Source organism: Pogona vitticeps, chromosome 2 (genome assembly GCF_051106095.1).
Source record: "Pogona vitticeps strain Pit_001003342236 chromosome 2, PviZW2.1, whole genome shotgun sequence".
In the NCBI taxonomy this organism is placed as follows: domain Eukaryota; kingdom Metazoa; phylum Chordata; class Lepidosauria; order Squamata; family Agamidae; genus Pogona; species Pogona vitticeps.
This window is the reverse complement of record NC_135784.1, coordinates 229,223,104-229,242,573: the sequence shown is the minus strand read 5'-3', so window position 1 is coordinate 229,242,573 and position 19,470 is coordinate 229,223,104. Positions and strand designations below refer to the sequence as shown.

Here is a 19,470-nt window from a genome sequence, read left to right as displayed (position 1 = left end):
CAGATTATATAATGGACAATTCACATAAAAAGATAAACACAACTAAAAGGATGGGCTTTTATCCCCAATACCACCAACAGTGTTACAGACGTTACTGGACGGAGCCATATCCATACCCCTCAGTCTTCACACTATTACAGGCCACAGTCTCAACTCCACAGTTAAAAATAACCGGCTACCATCTAACAGCATGAAAAGAAGTCAAAGCAGCAACTTTAACTGCATACAGACTGAGATCCTCAAGCCATTGATCCTTTTTCTTGAATACATTGCACTATCCTTAGTTCCATTCATCACTGACCTGTTTTGGACCTAAGAGATATAAATTTTTACACAGACACCAAAAAGTTCAGGATGGTCATTCTAGAAATGATACTACCACTTAGTGGAGACTGGTTTGCTGTAATATACGTCAAGAACACTTATTTTCCTATTATCTGTTCCAATCATCACATTTTCCTGTTTTACATTGGGCTACAATATCTAGCATTTCAAGCCGTTCTCTTGTAGTCTTTCTACGACACCTGGAGTCTTCATGAGGTGTATGGCTCTGGTTGTTTCTTAGCTCAGACTCTGTGACATAACAGTGTTTCTGTAAATAGATGACTGGTTGATTATTGCCAACTCCAGAGTCAACACGGAATAAAACATCTTTTTTACTCAACTTCTACTGGCAGGTCTTGGTTTTGAGTGAACCTAAAAGATTGATTTTTAAATCACATCAGAGAGTTCATTACATTACATCTGAACTCCAGAACTGCAAGAACCTACGTATCTTAAGACAAGATGCAAAAAAGGCTATCCTTGATGAAGGCATTCAAACCAAACGCAAGATTTACAGCATACATGTCTCAGAGGCCTCTTGGACTGATGGCATCAACGTAATCCCACATGCATGGATGAAGGTGAGACGCCTCCAGGTTTGATATCTGGCCTCCTTTAATACATTCACAGAGATCAACTCTACAGTGGATCCTTGACTTACAGACGGCTTGACTTACAGACTTTGAGTTACAGACTTCTCTGGCCGCAAAATTTAGGTTTGATTTGCAGATTGAGATTTGATTTACAGACCAGAAAAAAACCAAAATGGAACAAAAACGGCCTGTTACGGGATTAATCGGTTTTCAATACACTGTAGGTCAATGGAGACTTGACTTACAGACTTTTTGACTTGAGAACCACCTTCCAATACGGATTAAGTTCTCAAGTCAAGACCCCACTGTAATATCTTGGTTGTGACTCCCAAATTCTGATTAGAACTTTGATAGTGGGCCAGAGTACCTAACTTAACATGGGAAGGCCATTCAAAAATCTCAGACCAAAAATTAGATGACAACCAATACAAGTCTTACGGGCTGGGCACCCACTGCCTGGATTATCAGCTCCATGCTGTGGTCTGAGAAAGAAAGAAGCATGCAGATAAACTGGAGCTATTTGCAGTAATAAAGAACTTCAAGGCATTTGAAACAAAAATTGTGGACAAGGTAGTTCAGATAGCCACCACCAGTATCACAGTGATATAAATAATTGAGCTGGAACACCATCTCTTTTGCTCATCACAGTGCATTTCTGGGAATGGTGCCGCATCTTCCCAATGGCCATTGATGTAGTGGAGAGAAGACAACCAATTAGCTGACAACATGAGCAGACAGGTGGCTCAGGATCCCAAATAGACACACCTTCAGTGAGTAGCTCCATGGTGGCCATGACAAGGTTGGTTTGTGACATTGAAACTAATGGTACAAGACTTTTACCAGCTGCTTCTAATCCCTCACTTACTCTCCTAGATCAAAAGGACTGTTCACCATCCAGACATAGCCAGTGGTTGACAGTGTGGAGAATGAGAATCATGCATGAATCTAGAAAACCTTCCACTAGACAGAGCTACGAATATAAATGGCAAAGGAATTTTCTTTCGCCCATTCAATCAGAAAATCTGATTTTCCACTCACTGCATACGGTGTTGTGTTTTCTCTTACACCTTATGGAGAACAGACTGCTCCATTCTTTCATAAGAGTGCATTTGGACCTCCTTATCTGTGGATCAATATCCACTGATTCACATGTTCACAGTTTGAAAATACAGTATTAAAATATTACATGGAAAAAATAGAAAAATTATGGTTTTTCAATATGTAATTATCAGAACTGGCCACAAAAGGGAAAAAGATACTGAAGGCAGCTTATTCTATGTTCCAGGGCACCATCTTTGTAAAAGTCAGAGCTGGGTTGGCTGATGAAGCAGGAGGGGCACTAACCTATGCCAGACTTTCACCTTGGAGAGGTTTCCCACTTCCTGCCTTCCAGCCAGCCCCCGCCCCCGTGTGTGTGTGTGTGTGTGTGAGAGAGAGAGAGGGTGGGGGCTGTCATTTCAGTCTTCAGTACATTGAGGAATGAGAGAAGATTTCAACCTGGTTCTTCCTTAGAGGCCCCATCAAGATAGAATTAAAGGTACATGGGTTTCTGGATCAAAGCTGTATTAGCTATAATCCATAGTTTTCAGCATCTGCATGGAGGGGCTTGGAACCAATCCCCCACAGATATGGGGGTCCTACTGTATATCTATTATAGTGGCAAAACAGCCCCCTCTAGGCTTCAGAGCAATCTGATATTTCAAGAATCCAAGTCGGAAGAAGCTCCTTTGAGGTTTGCAGAACATCTTTGAGGTGCAGACTCTATCTCTGCAGTGATCACTTTCAATGGTTCTCATCTAACTAATGAAACCAGCTTTTGAACCAATAGCTGCAGTGGAACTAATACTTATACATGAAACTGTATTTTACTACCTATTACAACAACACAAAAAGCAAATTAATTGTGCATCCTCTGCATGATCCCCCCTTTTTTCTTGTTTCTTTTGTTTTTTTCTTTTTCTGCAATTCTATAAGGACATGGTTATCATCTTTCCTGTCTTTTTCATCCAAAGTGATTTCTGACTTTCACGTCAACCAACCTTTTGTACTCCTAAACTTGTTTCCATCACCTACACAGCTGGAAAAGCCTTTCACGCATTGGATGTTCACCGAGCCCTAGCTTTTTATATCTCAAGAATTAAGCATCTCTGGAAAGCTAACAGACTATTTGTTAACTATAAGAGCTCCAAAATGAGTGGTCAGATTACAACTGATGTCTATCAAAGTGACATAAATACAATCACACCATCTTACCAGCTGGCAAAGAAAACAGTCCGTAAATCTCTGAAGGCCTCAACAGCCGTTCTCAAAGGGATCCAACTAAGATAATATAAGGCATCAACGAAGTCTCAGCCCTTGACAGTCATCCAATATTACAGTTTTAACATTAGGGCAAAATTTGATGTTGCATTTGGAAGAACAATAATTTCATCCATATTAGCATGACATATCACCAGGCAGTAAGTGAATGTATCAGTCATACATATGTGTGATTCACAGAGACCACAAAGAAAAACAGGTTACTTACCTGTAATTGGTTCTTCCGAGTGGTCAGATGTGAATTCACACATCCGAAGATGGGGGAAACCTGAGGGACTGGACACAGGGACATGTACAGTGGGGAGACTGTTCTAAGAGTTCTTTCCTTAAGCTCTAAAATGTTACAACAAGTTTCACATAGATGCAGAAACACCCACATGTGCAATTTTACAGATGACCATTTAAAGAACCACAGCAGGGAGACAGGAATGAACAGGCAAGCAAACTGTTCATTCCTGTCTCCCTGCTTTTGTCTCCATGAATCCTGGGGATACTGCATTCATATTATTACCCATGTAGAATAGTATTTCCTAATACAAAGAATTTTAGAGGTGAAATTTCATACTGTACCTGTACTACAGCTTTTGGACATTAAAGCTTAGATGCTACTGAAATTTTGTATTTCTGAAGTTACATACGAGTACTTGTAGCTCCTTATATAAATGCTTGCATCTCGCAGCTTGACTTGGTTTTGAGGATAAACAAGACTGAAGTAATTAGACTAACCTAATTTCATTTTAAATATCCCATTAACTGTGACCATAATGACATGTGGTACCTAATTGGTTAGAAAGCACATATCTTTACAGAATTGCAGTCACTGCTAAAACATGCTAGTCCATAAGGAATGCTTGTTTTACTGAATCCCATATGCAATCTCTGAATTTTCTCCTGTTATATGAAACATTTAGGATTAAGTGGCAAAACCCAATTCTGAGTAGCTTTTATTGTGGTTATTTTTTATAGCCTTTATAGCTTATAATAACTAGAGCTGGTGTATTCTTAAGGAATAACTATACGACATCTGAGCATAGGGTGTGGTGTACAGAGAGACCATTCCTTCTTTCTGAATGACCATTCTCATATATTTTTTCTTACTAAAGTATCATTGGATTTTCAAAAGTCAGTTTACTCTGTTCTCAATCAGAGATTATTCAAAACTGAAAAATATGGGCAAAATCTAAAAAAATATGCAACCAGGTCCATGTACCTGAAGGCTTGGGATTTGAAGAAGCCGCCTTCTGTGTCATATTGACTTTCAAAGTATGAGAGTTTCTGATATGGCATGGATGTATGTTATAAAAAAACTACACTGATCATATGCAAACCCTTAGGTGTATCCCCCTGCAAAATTTGTTTAAAACTTTGATTGTAATTTTCACTTTTGAGTCCTTCCAGTGGCGATAGATAGATAGATAGATAGATAGATAGATAGATAGATAGATAGATAGATAGATAGATAGATAGATAGATAGATAGATAGATAGATAGATAGATAGATAGATAGATAGATAGATAGATAGATAGATAGATAGATGGATGTCACATGGAACTGACATTCTTAGTTTGTAATTATAACTGCATTTACACAATCTGCAAGTATTTTAGGTAAAAACAAAATAAAATAAAGATGAAAGAATAAAAAAGATAAAAACATGGTGTCACCTTAAAGACTAATTTTTTTAATGTGAGCTTTTGTGGACAAGTCCACTTTCTCAGACATAATAAGAAAGAGATAACATGGCAAATATTTATACATGGTCTCAAAATACAGAGATTGTGGTTGGTTTGTAAGAAATTTAATGGATACTTAATAGTGGGGTGATAGCAACTTTGATATACAGGTGTATTCCATTGAAGCATGTGCTGTAAATGATGCAAGAATCTCTGTCATGAATAACAATGGTAGAATAATGTGAATGTTAATTATACTGAGGAGACTGGCCTTTTGCAAGTATCTGATTTGTGTCTATTAATTCTTTTTGTACTACGTAGAGCAGGGGTGGGCAATTAATTTCTTTTTTTTTTAATTTTATTTTCAAAACTATTGGGTAATGGGGAAGGAATACAAAAGGCAAAGGGCAGTGGGGGGGATGGAAAAAGGGTTTGAGAATAAGAAAACATCAAATTCATAATCATTCAATCTTTCATATCAAGTATATAAACATCTAATCTATTCATGTTCCAATAAAGGTTCATCTTTCTTCTTTTTCTTTTTCTTCTTTTGACTATTTTGTCTATGTATTAACCTCTTTAGCTTTCAACTTATACGTGTAATACAGCTTAAATCTATGTTATTCCCACAGCATCAGAACACCAAGGCCAATTGTGAAATATATCCCCTCTTTCACCCTCCTTTTTTCTTGAGAATACACTCAACAGACCCAAAATAATATAAATTCTGCTCTCCCCTCCCCTTTCCTCCCTGTGCTTGTTTTCTTTCTGCGACTCTTTTCTTCCATATTTTAAAAGGGGGAACAATATCATTCAAAGTTTGCTTTTCAACCTCAATTTTCTTATCTGCTATCACTACATCGCTTACTGGGTGGCCCTCCATCCCTTGTATATTATCTGATATCTTCCTCAATACAGCCGGTTCTGAGATCTCTTTTTGGTGTAATTTAACCTCCGCTACCTTCCCTCCCCTAGAGCCTCCAATCACGTCTTCCATCTGGTCAATATAATAATTTACCTGCATGAATTTTTGCAACAGTGACATCTGAAAAGAGGTTTTCCAGTCTAGCCACCGATCTGTAATTTTCTCAGGGGGAGGTTCCATTTTCTGTTTCCACTATTTTCACTTAATATTCCCTCTCCCCTTTACCCCAATACACATCCAATATTTCTAATATTTCACCTTGCAACTATACAATATTAGCAATAAGATAGCAGGTACATAAGTAAGAGATGGAATCTAAAACATGAATCTCTCAAGTGTCTTTGTAGTCCAGTCTCTTTTCCACGTCGCTGATAACTTTCAGACCGGTTGCTTCTTCTTTTCCCTTCTTTTCTCTTCTCCAAGTTTGTTTTAACCTTCACCCGGCAAGACTCTATTATTAGAATGTCATTTGTCAAGATCCCAGTTCAGTTCAAACCACATAGCCCCCAGTTCACAGCTCACAGTCCGTTCTTCTCCCTTTTACTTCCAGAGGCTTCCTTCTCCTCCCCCGAAAAGGGAGGTCCAGCAATCAGGATCCCGGCAAATATATTATCCACGGAAAGCAGAGTCCCACACAGTCTAAAAATATATATCCAAAGAGGAAAAGGGCCAAAGTGAACAGCTTGCAACAGAATTTATTTTTTCAAAGCCTGTCAGTTGATTCTTCAAGAGTTATTTTTCCTCCTTTAAGGGAGACACAAGCTATTTCTGCCTGGCTGTTCCTTTATAAATGACTCGACCTTCAGCTTGAGTAAAAGCTGGTATGCTAGGAATGCCGCTCCTTATCTCATTTGGTCATAAATTTGCACACAATCACTTGTTCTTTATTTAATGAGGTCTTTCATAGAACAAGGGCTTCCACTTACTTTGATGTATACTTTCACCGTGCTTCTGTTTTCTTATTCTCGGCAAATGGAGCTGTCTTTGGCTAGTTGCCAAAAATGGCACCCGTCTTCGTCTGTGCTGATGTGAATTTCCAGAAGAAAGAAAAATCGAGTTGCTGCCCAATCTTCTAACTTCTGTGGCTCACCAACTGCTGCAGAAGGGTCTCTCCTGACTCTTCCTTGGCTCCCCCGTTTCTGGGAGGGTCCCAGACCGAAGTGGTTCTAGCTTTTCCCGGGAGCTGTTCCCGAGAGCTGCTAGCTTCACCAAGACGAAGCTCCTCCTCCGGGTGGGCAATTAATTTCTATAGGGGGCCACATGAAAAATCTGAACTGTGTTCGGGGGTGGGTAGTAATAGGCACCCAATTTGTGGGTAGTAATAGGCCCCCACTGGGCGAGGCCCTGCAGTGAACAAACTACAAGGCTGACATAGTTAACTCCCTAAACTTTTTAGGGAGTTAACTATGTGAGTGTTGTAATTCGTTCACCACAGGGGGGGAGGAGGAGAAAAACTCAGATGCTGAACTAACTTACCTGTCCTCCATTCCCCCACAGCCTTTCTCTTTGACTGTTTCCTATCCCGCGCAGGCGACGTGATGCATCATCACGTCACCTGCGCAAGGATTGCTTCCGGCCTCTTGAGTCGCAGGCTCCGCAGCCTGCGGCTCAAGAGTAACAGTTAAAACTCGTGAGATCCCAGCGTCGGATCTCGCGAGTTTTGCTTACTGCCGTGCTGGGTGACCAGAGCTGGAGCTCCGGCTCACTTAGTGGCGATGCGCAGACCGGACAGGAGCAGCAACAGGCAGGACAGACTGAAGAGATGACCGGCAGGCTGGACAGGAGCGGCTCTCGGCCCGTATGTGGCCCACGGGCCGCACTTTGCCCAGGTCTGATATAGAGTGTCAGATGGGCGTTATTGGCAAAAGATGGCATAAATAACATTGGTAGAGAAATACATAGAATATTGATATTGTGTGTGACATTATTAGCTCCAGTAGAGATATTGCCAGAATAAATATTTGGGCAGAGGTAGTATCTAGGTTTTGTTCATATCTCTGTGTCAGTGTTGTGTAGCATTCATGTAAAGATTTAATGGTTACTGCTAGGGCTTATTCCCAAGTAAATGTGTTTGGAATTAGAGTGATCTTTTGCAGATGGTAGTTTTAATTAAAGGAATTAATGAGACTCATGTGAGACTTGCAAAGTTGTGGGTCAGATGCATTGTGAGAAAGACCATAACTCATTTATAAAAGAAGCCCATAAAAATTATCCAGGATTTGGGTTTGTTTTATTTTTTAAAAGAGATGCTAATTGTGAATTTAAAATTTATGCTTAGCCATAGTCAAAGTAAAAATACTGCATTTGCTTTAATCTTTTTTGTAATATGTTGGATGCCACCATAATGTTTTCTTCATTTGTCTTTCAAGATACCCAGAGAGTGGCATAGTAGAAATGATTGGCCGTAATCTACGACCAAGAGCAAGAACTCTTTTGAAATGGAATGAGCTACATGTGGGTGATGTGGTGATGGTTAACTACAACGTAGAGAGTCCCGAAGAGAGAGGCTTTTGGTTTGATGCAGAAATTACTGCTCTGAGGGAAATTTCAAGGACTAACAAAGAAGTTTATGCCAAAATTATGCTTGGGTAAGAATTTTATTTATCACTTTTGCAGTCCATCTACAAAACACCAGGAACAAAAAGTGTTTCGACTGTGAAATCTTAGCAGATTGTACAGGCAATATGGTTTCTATTCTTCATATGAGTCTTTAGAGTTCCTGTTCATATGGTGGCTTACACGGAGAGCCACCAGATGAACAGAAATTCCTTTGCAGATGTGTTGCTTGACATGTAAAGAAATCAGCAATAGATGAATGAGTTCTTGGGGGCTCAGAGCCCTCATGATGGATAAAGCAGGTTCAGCAATGTCTGAATAGGGCTCTTGTCTTCACTTAATCATAATTTTATACAATTCTGAATGTGGAAACAGTGTGTACAAGTTTTAGAATAAGTCAAGCTCAAACTAGCTTTACTTAATGAAAGACTTCAAGAAGGATCAGGTTGTTGATGTGTGTATCCTTGTTGAACTATGACGATAAATGGCTTCATCTTAATGGTAGGTCGAACAAAAAGAAAGTGGAGCCTTATTCAAAATATTACATTGCATTTATTCAAAGTATTATATTGTTATTTTTTCTACATTTTCTTCAGTAGGGAGCTGGCAATGAATGTGTTTCAAATAGTAACCCACTAGAAATTATAACTGATTTTTCTTGAACATTGCTAGAAACAGCATTTGTTCAAACTGTTACTATAAATTGAAACCTTGAAGTTATTATTTGAGGAAAAAGTTAACTCTGGCTAAAAGTAAAAAAGATGAAATCCTATGAGTCTCACAATTTGTTGTTGTTTTTTGGGCTCTTGATTTTATATCATAAAGGTAAGTACACTATAGGCTATTCAGTACTGTTGAATGACATCACAAGATGTGTCAACAATTGAAAAGGATTTAATTGTCAAATATCTTGAATTTGATAAAATTGCCAATCTTCATCTTCAGTTTCCTGAGTGACAAATGTAGTGGTGAAATAGCAAACATAACTGTACATGATTATTAATGAGGCTGTTCAAAATACACAACAAAGTATGTTTTTCGTTAGGAAATGTAGAGGTAAACAGTCTTGGCCAATTCTCTAAACAGTAGGATCTAATATTAGCAAGGTCTGTATTTTTCAGGATATACTTAAATACTTAAATTGAGTTATACATATTTTTGCATTTGTTTATTTTATTTATTTTTTATTTTGTTTTATTTTATTTGTATACCGCCCATCTGGCAACCCAGGCCACTCTGGGTTTTTATGTGCCATCAAGTTGTCTCCAACTTATGACGACGCTATGAGTGAGTGACCTCCAAATGTCTTGTCTTTAACAGCCCTGCTCTTATCTTTTAAACTCAGGGCTGTGGTTCCTTTATGGGGTCAATCGATCTCATATTTGTCTTCCTCTTTTCCTGCTGCCTTCAGCTTTCCCTAGCATTATTGTCTTTTCCAGAGAATCCTGTGTTCTTGTGATATGCCCAGAGTAGGACAGCTTCAGTGTTAATATTTTTGCCTCCAGAGATAGTTCAGACTTGATTTCCTCTAGGACCCACTTGTGTTCATTTTTCTGGGAGTCCTCCAGTACCAAGATAAGACATGTTTATATTTATAGGCGACTGGAATGCAAATATAGGAAACAAAGCATTTATGTCGTAAATAAAAATGTCAAGAGTACAGACTATGTGCAGACGTAGCATGTGCACTTCAGTAGAATACATTATCCGGAGTGCCTGTACAGATGGCAATTGTTTTCTTTAACCAGATAAGAGGGACAGGACCTCCCCTCTTGCTATAGACTCCATGCCTCTCAGAATTCTGCTCCAAGGAATAGAAAACTACTCAAAGCAGTTTATTTTGTTTCTGAAACATGTCTCTGCTTCTTGACTAAGGATCAGTCTGGTATTCAACATACAACACATGAGAAACAGGAATTGATGTACTTCTGCTTAGTTCTGTCTTGAATTAAGAGGACTGTGATAACAAGTTTTTTTTAGCTGATAAAAGTAGAATACCATATTTTTCTGTTTATAAAATGATTAGATAAATAATTAGAGGGAAAATTGAGGGTTGTTTTATACAGTACACTGAAGTAAGGAGGAGGGAGGTATCAAAGTGCTTTGATTCCTGCTTTCCCCCTCCATGTTTTGCAAAGAAAGTGGAGGGGGAAAGCAATTCCTACACTTTGTTTGCAAAAAGCTGCTTTCCCCCTCTACTTTTTGCGATGAAAGTGGAAGGGGAAAGTGATTCCTACTTTTCCCCTCCATTTTCATTGCAAAAACTGATTTCCCCCTCCACTTTTTACAATGAAAGTGTAGAGGGAAAGCGACTCCTGCTTTTCCCCTACATTTTCGTTGCAAAAAGTGTAGGGGGAAAGCAGCTTTTAGCAAAGAAAGTGGAGGGAGAAAGCATTTTCCTTGCAAGAAAGTGTAGGGGGAAAGCAAGAATCATAGCACTTTGATCCCTGCCTCCCCCCTCCACTTTCTTGCAGTGGTAGAAATGTTGGGTTAGAAAAATAAGGGAGAGCGTCTTATACATGGGGGCGTCTTATACATGGAAAAATACGGTAGCTGCTAAAGGATAGCATTTCAGTTACCGATTTGCTAAATAGTATCATCTGCCCCCAGAGACAGATCTTACATTTCCTCTATTTCAAACTTTTGTTTTCAATTCTTCAGTGTTCTGGTCTCAGATATTTTCTTGCTGACCTTGAGGGGGCCCTTTAATAGTGACTGTGACAACTGCTTATCCAATTAATTGCTTGTGGTGTGCAATAATCTAACTGGGGATCTCTTGCCAGAGGGTTTAAAACTGAAATCCTTTTGAGTGAGATTCAAATTACTGCTTAGAATACCTGCAATGATATCCTATGCATATTTGCACAGAAGTAAGCATTGGTAAGTTCTTTGGGGCTTACTCCCAGGTAATTGGGCATATACTCTCTTCATTGATCTAATTTAGTGGCATTGTCTATTCTTTGTTTCAAGAGACTGGAGTGAATCAATGTAAAAATAAAATTTACACTTTATGAAATGAAGGAAACAATAAAAATAATAATAAATGAAAGATAAATATGTGTAGGAGTGAAATACATTATTATTGTATAATCTCTAGTTCCCAGTTTCTATTTTCAAGGGTGTAATTAGTCATATGTAGAATTCTTAATGTTCCATTTGTGAGTGACTTTTCAGAGAGATATATTAGGGAGTGCAGAAAGTCCTTTTCAATTTCTAATTTTCCCCTCAAGTGGATGCCATTTTCTTTTTGTTTGGCATGTTTCACTTCCAAGTGTGAAAACTGGTTTAGGTATTCAGATTGAACTAGACTGGGTTGACATCAAATTAGATCTCCTGCTGAATCGGAAGCATTATCTGAGGTAGCTGAATTATGAAATATGCAGTGTTCTGTTCAGGGTATGTGGAGAATTGTTAGACATTGGTACAGTGGTGCCCCGCATAGTGATGATAATCCATTCCGAAAAAATCGTTTCTATATGGATTCGTCGCTATGCGGGGCAAAAAAGCCCATAGGAATGCATTAAAGCGCTTCCCCCCCATCATCCCGAAGCCCTGCTGTGCGAAAATGGGGCTTTGCGATGATCGCTTCCCCACAATCATCGCAAAGTGATTTTTCCCCATAGGGAACATCGCAATGCGATCGCAAAAGCGATTGCAAAATCTTAATCGCTATGCGGATTCGTCATTAAATGGGGCGCCCATTAAGCGAGGCCCCACTGCATTTGCCTCCCCGCCTGTTCCTATCACCACTTGAATGTCTTATTTTCCCTGCACTAAGAATTCCCAGAGAAACGTATCAAGTTGTTATTTCCTTGCCTGTCCTCCCCCCCCCCCCCCGCTTGTTTCAACAGTGCTCATAATCCTGTGGTATGAAATGTTTTGGCAGCTTTCCCATTTTCACTGTGGTGGCCAGGGAAACTCGGATGAATCCTGGTGATTGAAAATCAAGGAACCAGCTATATAGAAATAAGAGTGATGAGCACTTTGACAGAAATCTTTTTTGCTGGCAGACTTGAAGAGAATATGTTCAAATGCAGTAGAAAAAAAATTTACCATATTTTTTGCTCCATAAGATGCACTTTTTTCCCTCCAAAATGTGGGGAGGAATGTCCGTGCGTCTTATGGACCAAAGGCAGCAATTTCGTCACCGCTGGCCCCATGGGGGGGAGCATCGTAAGGGTCTGGGTGAGCCTTCCAAGACCCTTGCGAGGCTCCCCCACCCCCCACGGGGCCAGCGCCGGCGAAATCGCCAGCTTCCAGGTGGGGGGAACGTCGCAAGGGTCCTGGAAGCTCACTCAGACCCTTGCGACGCTCCTCCCACCCCCGCACGGGCCAGCACCGGCAAAATTGCCAGTTTCTGGGAATGTTTTGAGGCTTCCCGAGCCTCAAAACACTCCCAGAAGCTGGTGATTTTACCCCCCCCTGGCCCCATGTGGGGTTGGGGGGAGCATTGCAAGGGTCCGAGGGAGACTTCCAAGACCCTTGCCACGCTCCCCCCCGCACAGAGCCAGCACCGGCAAAATCGCCAGGTTCTGGGAGTGTTTTGAGGCTTGGGGAGCCTCCAAACACTCCCAGAAACTGGCGATTTTACCCCCCTGGCCCCGTGGGGGGGTGGGGGGAGCGTGGCAAGGGTCCAAGGGATCTTCCCAGGACCCTTGCCACGCCCCCCCCCACCGCACAGGGCCATCACCAGCAAAATCACCAGTTTCTGGTAGTCTTTTGAGGCTTGGGAAGCCTCTGAAGAGTCCCAGAAGGTGGTGATTTTGCCCCCTCTGACCCCTGAGGGGGGCAGGATGAGTCTCTAAAGCATCCTGGAACACACCCTAGGACCCTTTGGAGGCTCACCCTGCCCCCCGCTGGGCCAGAGGGGGGGAAATCGCCAGCTTCTGGGACTCTTCTGAAGCTTCCCAAGCCTCAAGTCCCAGAAGCTGGCGATTTCGCCCCCTCTGACCCCCCGGGGGGGGCAGGGTGAGCCTCCAAAGGGTCCTAGGATGTGTTCCATATGATGGACCTCTCCATAAGGCTCACCAATTTTTAGGAGAAGAAAACAAATTATTTTTTTCCTGTTCTCCTAAAAAATTGGTGCGTCTTGTGGAAAGGTGCGTCTTATGGAGCGAAAAATACGGTAGTTATTTTCCTGACTTCTTCCTGGAGTCTTCACTGGGAAAGCTTTTTGTCCTTGGAAATGTGTCCATATGTTCAAACCCCAGTGAATCTGAAGGAAATCTGGAAACAACCAAACGTTGGACATATTGTAAAGCTTGATACATGGCATTAATCACTTTTTGACTTACTGTTGTTGTTTTTACTGTATGTGTGTTTATTGTAGCTGGGAGATAAGTGGTTTGTGGGGAACTGAGTGCAGAAGGAAACTAGAAGAGAGGAAATGCATGAAGCACCCATCTTTCTCCCTGTTTCCTCATTCCAGATATCTTGTGATTTTTTAGATGGTTGAGAGACTCTGATTGCTAGACCCAGATCAAAATACCAGCCAACCTTTGTTTTTCCTACTTTCAATTTTTTGCTGGGATCCAGTAGTGGACTTCTAATGGTGAATTCAGTGGAACAGGCGGAGGGTAGTGTGACAAACCCAGACCTACTGGGATCTGCCACAGTTTAACTAAGCTGCCACCAACCATTCCCTATAAGAAGTCACACAGACCAGGGATGGATTTTCAACAAATAAAAGAATAAGGTTTATTTAAAACAACACACAGGGAAAATAAAATGATCAGGTGAATAAGATATAGTAACGTGGCTTAGTCTCATTCATACATGCATACAGTTTGGTTCACACAGAACCCTTAACTTGAAGCACAGACCCTGAACCTATCAGTTCTGGCTAACCAACAGACACCTGAACCTATCAGGTTGGTACTCTGACACACAGTAGTACCCTGTCTGACACACAGACTCCCACACCAGCTTCTTCTTCCCAGCTGCTGCTTCTTCACATCCCAGCGTCTCTCTGCTTCACCACACAGGCTTCACATATATATACAGTACAGCCCCTCCTCCTGATGTCCCGCCTTCCACTCTCCATAGGATGGAACTTTCCCATGACAGACAGGTAACATCAGTGCTGTATGTAACACCTCCCCTCTTTATAAGTTGTTTTGTAGGGGGAAAGCTAAGGTGCTTTTACCCAAAAAAACAACCTGGATAAAACACACAACAACAGTTATACATACCATATCATACTTACTTATACTTACATTCTAAGTTAACCATAGCAATTAGGCATTTAAACATTTACCATATACATTACATCAAGTTACCTTTATTCATACAAACCAAATTCAAAAAACAGGTACATTTAACCTTTTTGTTCACCAACATATGTACATAGTCCATGTTTCTTTCGCCGTCTTCATTCTTCAGGTCTTCTTGACAAGGCGTCAGCAACACAGTTCACTGACCCTCTGACCACTTTCACTTCAAAGTCATAGTCCTGCAGATTTAAAGCCCACCTCATAAGTTTGCTATTGTGGGTTTTCATTGTCTTTAACCATTGCAGTGGTGAATGGTCAGTGCACAGAACAAAATGTCTTCCCCAGATGTAAGGCTTGGCCTTCTGGATCGCATAGACTATGGCCAAACACTCCTTCTCCACGGTTGCCAAATGTCTCTCACCTTTTTGAAGTTTCCTACTCAGGTAGGACACTGGATGCTGGTCACCCTTCTCATCCTCCTGGCACAGAACTGCTCCTACCCCGCTGTTAGACGCATCGGTCTAGATGATGCACTCCCGGTCGAAGTCTGGAGCACACAGCACTGGATACCGGACGAGCGCCTCCTTCAACCTCTGGAACGCCGCCTCACAGTCGCTGGTCCACGGGATGCGGTCATCAGTCTTCTTCCTCGTCAGATCGGTCAGCGGAGCCGCAATCTCGCTAAACCTCGGGATGAACTTTCTGTAGTAGCCCACCAACTCAAGAAATGATTTGACTTTTTTCTTGGTGTTGGGTCTGGGCCAATCACGAACTGCTTCTATTTTGGCCTCCAGGGGTTTTATCACTCCTCCCCCTCCTATGTGACCCAAGTACTTTACTTCTGGGCTACCCAGCTGCAGTTTGTTCCCTTTGCAAGGCCTAGGCCAAAGCACTTCCTCCCCTGGGTTAAAGTGCCTCTCCCTGCCTTTCTGGTTATCCCAAGCTTTCTTTTTGACCTTTTGAGTTTGCAGGGTCTCTGCTGCTAGCTCTAGGTTTCTCTTTAGGTCCTTCCTCAAAGAGTCTCTATCTGTCACAACATCTTGTGGGTCATCCTGGGTGATCTGCTCCCAATTTTGTTTGATCAAATCAAGGGGCCCTTTCACCCTTCTCCCAAATAAAAGTTCAAACGGACTGAACCCGGTACTGGCTCGTGGCACTGATCGATAAGCAAACAAAAGGGATTGCAGCTTCTGGTCCCAATTGTTTGGATTCTCTGCCAAGTAAGCCCTAATCATATGCATTAGAGTCCCATTGAACTTCTCAGTTAACCCCTTACTTTCAGGATGATAGGCAGTGGTTTCCTTGTGCTTAATTCCACAGATTTGCCATAAGCGTTTCATGAGCTTTGATGTGAACGATGCTCCCAAATCTGTGATTATTTCTGAGGCAAATCCCATCCTGGACATATACCCCACCAAGGCATCTGCCACTGTGTTAGTCTCAATATTAGTCAAGGGTATGGCTTCAGGGTACCTCGTGGCATGGTCCACAATGGTGAGAATGAACCTGTTCCCCCTCTTTGTGGCCTTGGGCAAAGGTCCCACAATATCCACCCCTATGCATTTGAACGGAGTGTCAATCACAGGCAAAGGGCACAACTTTGCTTTGGTCCTGTCGCGGTTATTCCCCTGCCTTTGACACACATCACATTGTTTACAGAACTCCCTGATCTGCTTCCCTATGTCAGGCCAGTAAAAATTCTGTGTGATTCTCTGCTGTGTTTTGTTCACCCCTAAGTGTGCAGCAAACATGTCAGAGTGCCCCCTTTGTAAGATCATGGGGCGATACTTTTCAGGTACCACCAGCTGACTTCTGATCCCATCTCCCCCTTTTGAGATATTCCTCAGGGTCTCTCTATATAAAATCCCCTTTTTCTCCAGAAATCTCACTGGGGTTTCAGGTGTTAGCTGGGCGTCAGTCACCTGTTCAAAACACTTTTGGAGAGTGGCGTCTGCCTTTTGCTCTTGTCCAAATCGGCTGTCTGTGGTCAAGGTTTCCACCACAGCTTCTGAACTCCCCTCTGCTTCCGTCTCTGGCTCATCATTACCCCCCTGAACTGTCCCCGTGGTGGCTTGTGAACGTGTAATCACTAGCACCCGTTTCACATGTTCAGCCAGGTCATTTCCCACGAGCACGGCTGCTGGCAGAGTCGATGAAATCGCTAGCCGCCAAACTCCCCTCCAGCCTTGAAAGTTGACAGGTACCTCCGTGACTGGCAGAGAGATCACCTGCCCTTCAATCCCTGCCACCTTCATGCTCTCATTTGGGATTACATACTCCCTAGGAATAATATCTGGATGGCACAGGGTCACCTGGGAACAAGTGTCCCGCAGCCCCCTATACTGATGGTCAAGTATTCCTACGTCCACCCCTGCTGTCTCAAACAATTGAGAATCTGTTCTCACGAGCAAGCATCGCTTGACCTCCACAAGAGGACCATTTTCCTTAGCCTGATCAGCAGATGTAGCTGTTCCAGATTGAGTCGCCATGGCAACAGGCTCCCTCAGTGACAATGAGCCTTGCTCTTTCTGGACACAGAACACAGCTTTTGGCTTGGTCCCACTCGAATCCTGAGGCACCATTCCTTTTAGCTGCTTTAATTTCTCACACTCTGAGATTAGATGACCCTTTCCCTGACAGAAATAACATTTTCGGGTGTATTTTGATTCTCTCTCATCTTGTTTTAGTTTTCCCTCCAAAATCTGAGGTCTTGGTTTCATGTCTGAGGGCTTCCCTTCACCATGGGCCCCTCCCCCTTGCTGGCTTTTCCCTGGTCCCTGAGAGTACTTGCTGTAGGTTTCTTTGGGTTTACCTACAGATTTCCCCTCACCCAAGGGCTTTCTTATTTGCGAAATAAAATCTGCGATCTCGGCGGCTTCTGCCACAGATTTTGGTTTCCTTTCCCTCACCTGGAATTTCAATTCCCCATGCAGGACTGAATAGAACTGTTCCAGCGCTATCAAATCTTTAAGCTGTTGAAAGGTCTCTGTCCCCTCCTGAGATAGCCATTTCTCAAGCAGCCTCACCAATTGGGCCCCCACTTGGGTAAAAGTCTGTTCTGGTTTCTTGGTGAGTGACCTGAATCTTTGTCTCAGCTGTTCTGCATTTATCCCATGTCTTGCAAACACCAGTTTTTTAAACTCTGCAAAATCTTTCATCAGTTCCTCAGGCATCTCGGCATAGACCTCAGCCAGGCTACCACTGATTAAAGATCGCATGATGGTCATCTTCTCAGTTTCCCTCACTGAGAAGTCCACAAACGCTCTTTCCACTAAGGAAAAGAACACCTCAGGACAATCTCCCTTGTGGTACACAGGGAATTTCTTCAGGTCAGCTTTAGACAATTGGCCTCCCTCAGAATCCCTATTGTTATTATTATTCTGGTTCATTATTTCCAATTTCCTTAATTCAAACGCCATCCTTTCTTTTTCCAGAGCAATTTTCTCTCTCTCCATTCTTTCTTCCCTCTCCATTCTCTCTCTCTCTCTCTCTCTCTAATTCAAATTGTCTTTTTTCTCTCTCTAATCTTTCTTCTCTTTCCCTTTCCTCCATTTCAAATTGCCTCATCCTCAGTTCATGTTGTTGGGCTAGGAGCAATTTTCTGAGTTCTGGGTTCTGCTCTCCTGTGCTGTCATCTTGCACTGAGCCAAATTCATCCTCAGAACCTTGGTCAACCTGGGGGTCTTTCACTTCACCCATTTCTGCCACTTGGCTTCGAGTCAAGGGCATAATCCCCCCCCTCAGAACAGGCTGCTTTAAAAAGTCAAGCCTCAAAATAAAACGACCACTTTTTTTTTTCTTTTGCCTCAGAAGCAGCTTTCCCTATAGAATGCTGCTGTCCTTCAGCACTTAACTTGCAACTGTAGCAAGTTGGAGTCTACCCCCCTCTGCTGGGCCTCTCAGCAGGCAGGCTAGATCACTTTTACTACGCAGTTTTGCCTCAGCTTTTTTCCCGCCAAAAACAGGCTGCCTCAGAGCACCCTAATCTAGTCTCCCCAGTTGGCACGTTCTTCCACTAGCGCACCTCCCCGTGAGGTACACCTAGAAGATTACCTACGCGCCTCAGATTGTCCCTGACTAGACCCCCCTTGCTCTGGGCACACGTGCCAAGGCTTTGCTGGACCACTGGACAACTGGACCAGTCGTATCCCACACGCTGGACACCAATCAATGTGACAAACCCAGACCTACTGGGATCTGCCACAGTTTAACTAAGCTGCCACCAACCATTCCCTATAAGAAGTCACACAGACCAGGGATGGATTTTCAACAAATAAAAGAATAAGGTTTATTTAAAACAACACACAGGGAAAATAAAATGATCAGGTGAATAAGATATAGTAACGTGGCTTAGTCTCATTCATACATGCATACAGTTTGGTTCACACAGAACCCTTAACTTGAAGCACAGACCCTGAACCTATCAGTTCTGGCTAACCAACAGACACCTGAACCTATCAGGTTGGTACTCTGACACACAGTAGTACCCTGTCTGACACACAGACTCCCACACCAGCTTCTTCTTCCCAGCTGCTGCTTCTTCACATCCCAGCGTCTCTCTGCTTCACCACACAGGCTTCACATATATATACAGTACAGCCCCTCCTCCTGATGTCCCGCCTTCCACTCTCCATAGGATGGAACTTTCCCTCCAAACCCATGACAGACAGGTAACATCAGTGCTGTATGTAACAGGTAGATCCCCGGAAAACCTGCCAGAGCTGGGTTTCAGGCATTGTAGGGGGCTGCAGTGGGAAGTGGAAGGGAAGTAGCTTCTTGCAGTGGAATGTTGGTTTTAGCTGCTAATTTTTGTTTCACATGTTGTAAGCTCAGATTGGTGCTACTGATCACAAAGGATGTGGATGCT

The 19,470-nt window shown here is 42.4% G+C and overlaps 1 protein-coding gene across 2 annotated transcripts in view; it reads left to right on the top strand.

Moving 5' to 3' along the window:
* Positions 1-19,470, top strand: part of UHRF2 (ubiquitin like with PHD and ring finger domains 2) — a 124,780-nt gene that overhangs the window by 50,723 nt on the left and 54,587 nt on the right. For both annotated transcript variants that reach the window (XM_020810373.3, XM_020810371.3), the window contains one exon: positions 8,205-8,423. In XM_020810373.3, coding sequence (XP_020666032.1) covers positions 8,205-8,423 — 219 coding nt within the window. The remainder of the gene's footprint in view (positions 1-8,204; positions 8,424-19,470) is intronic.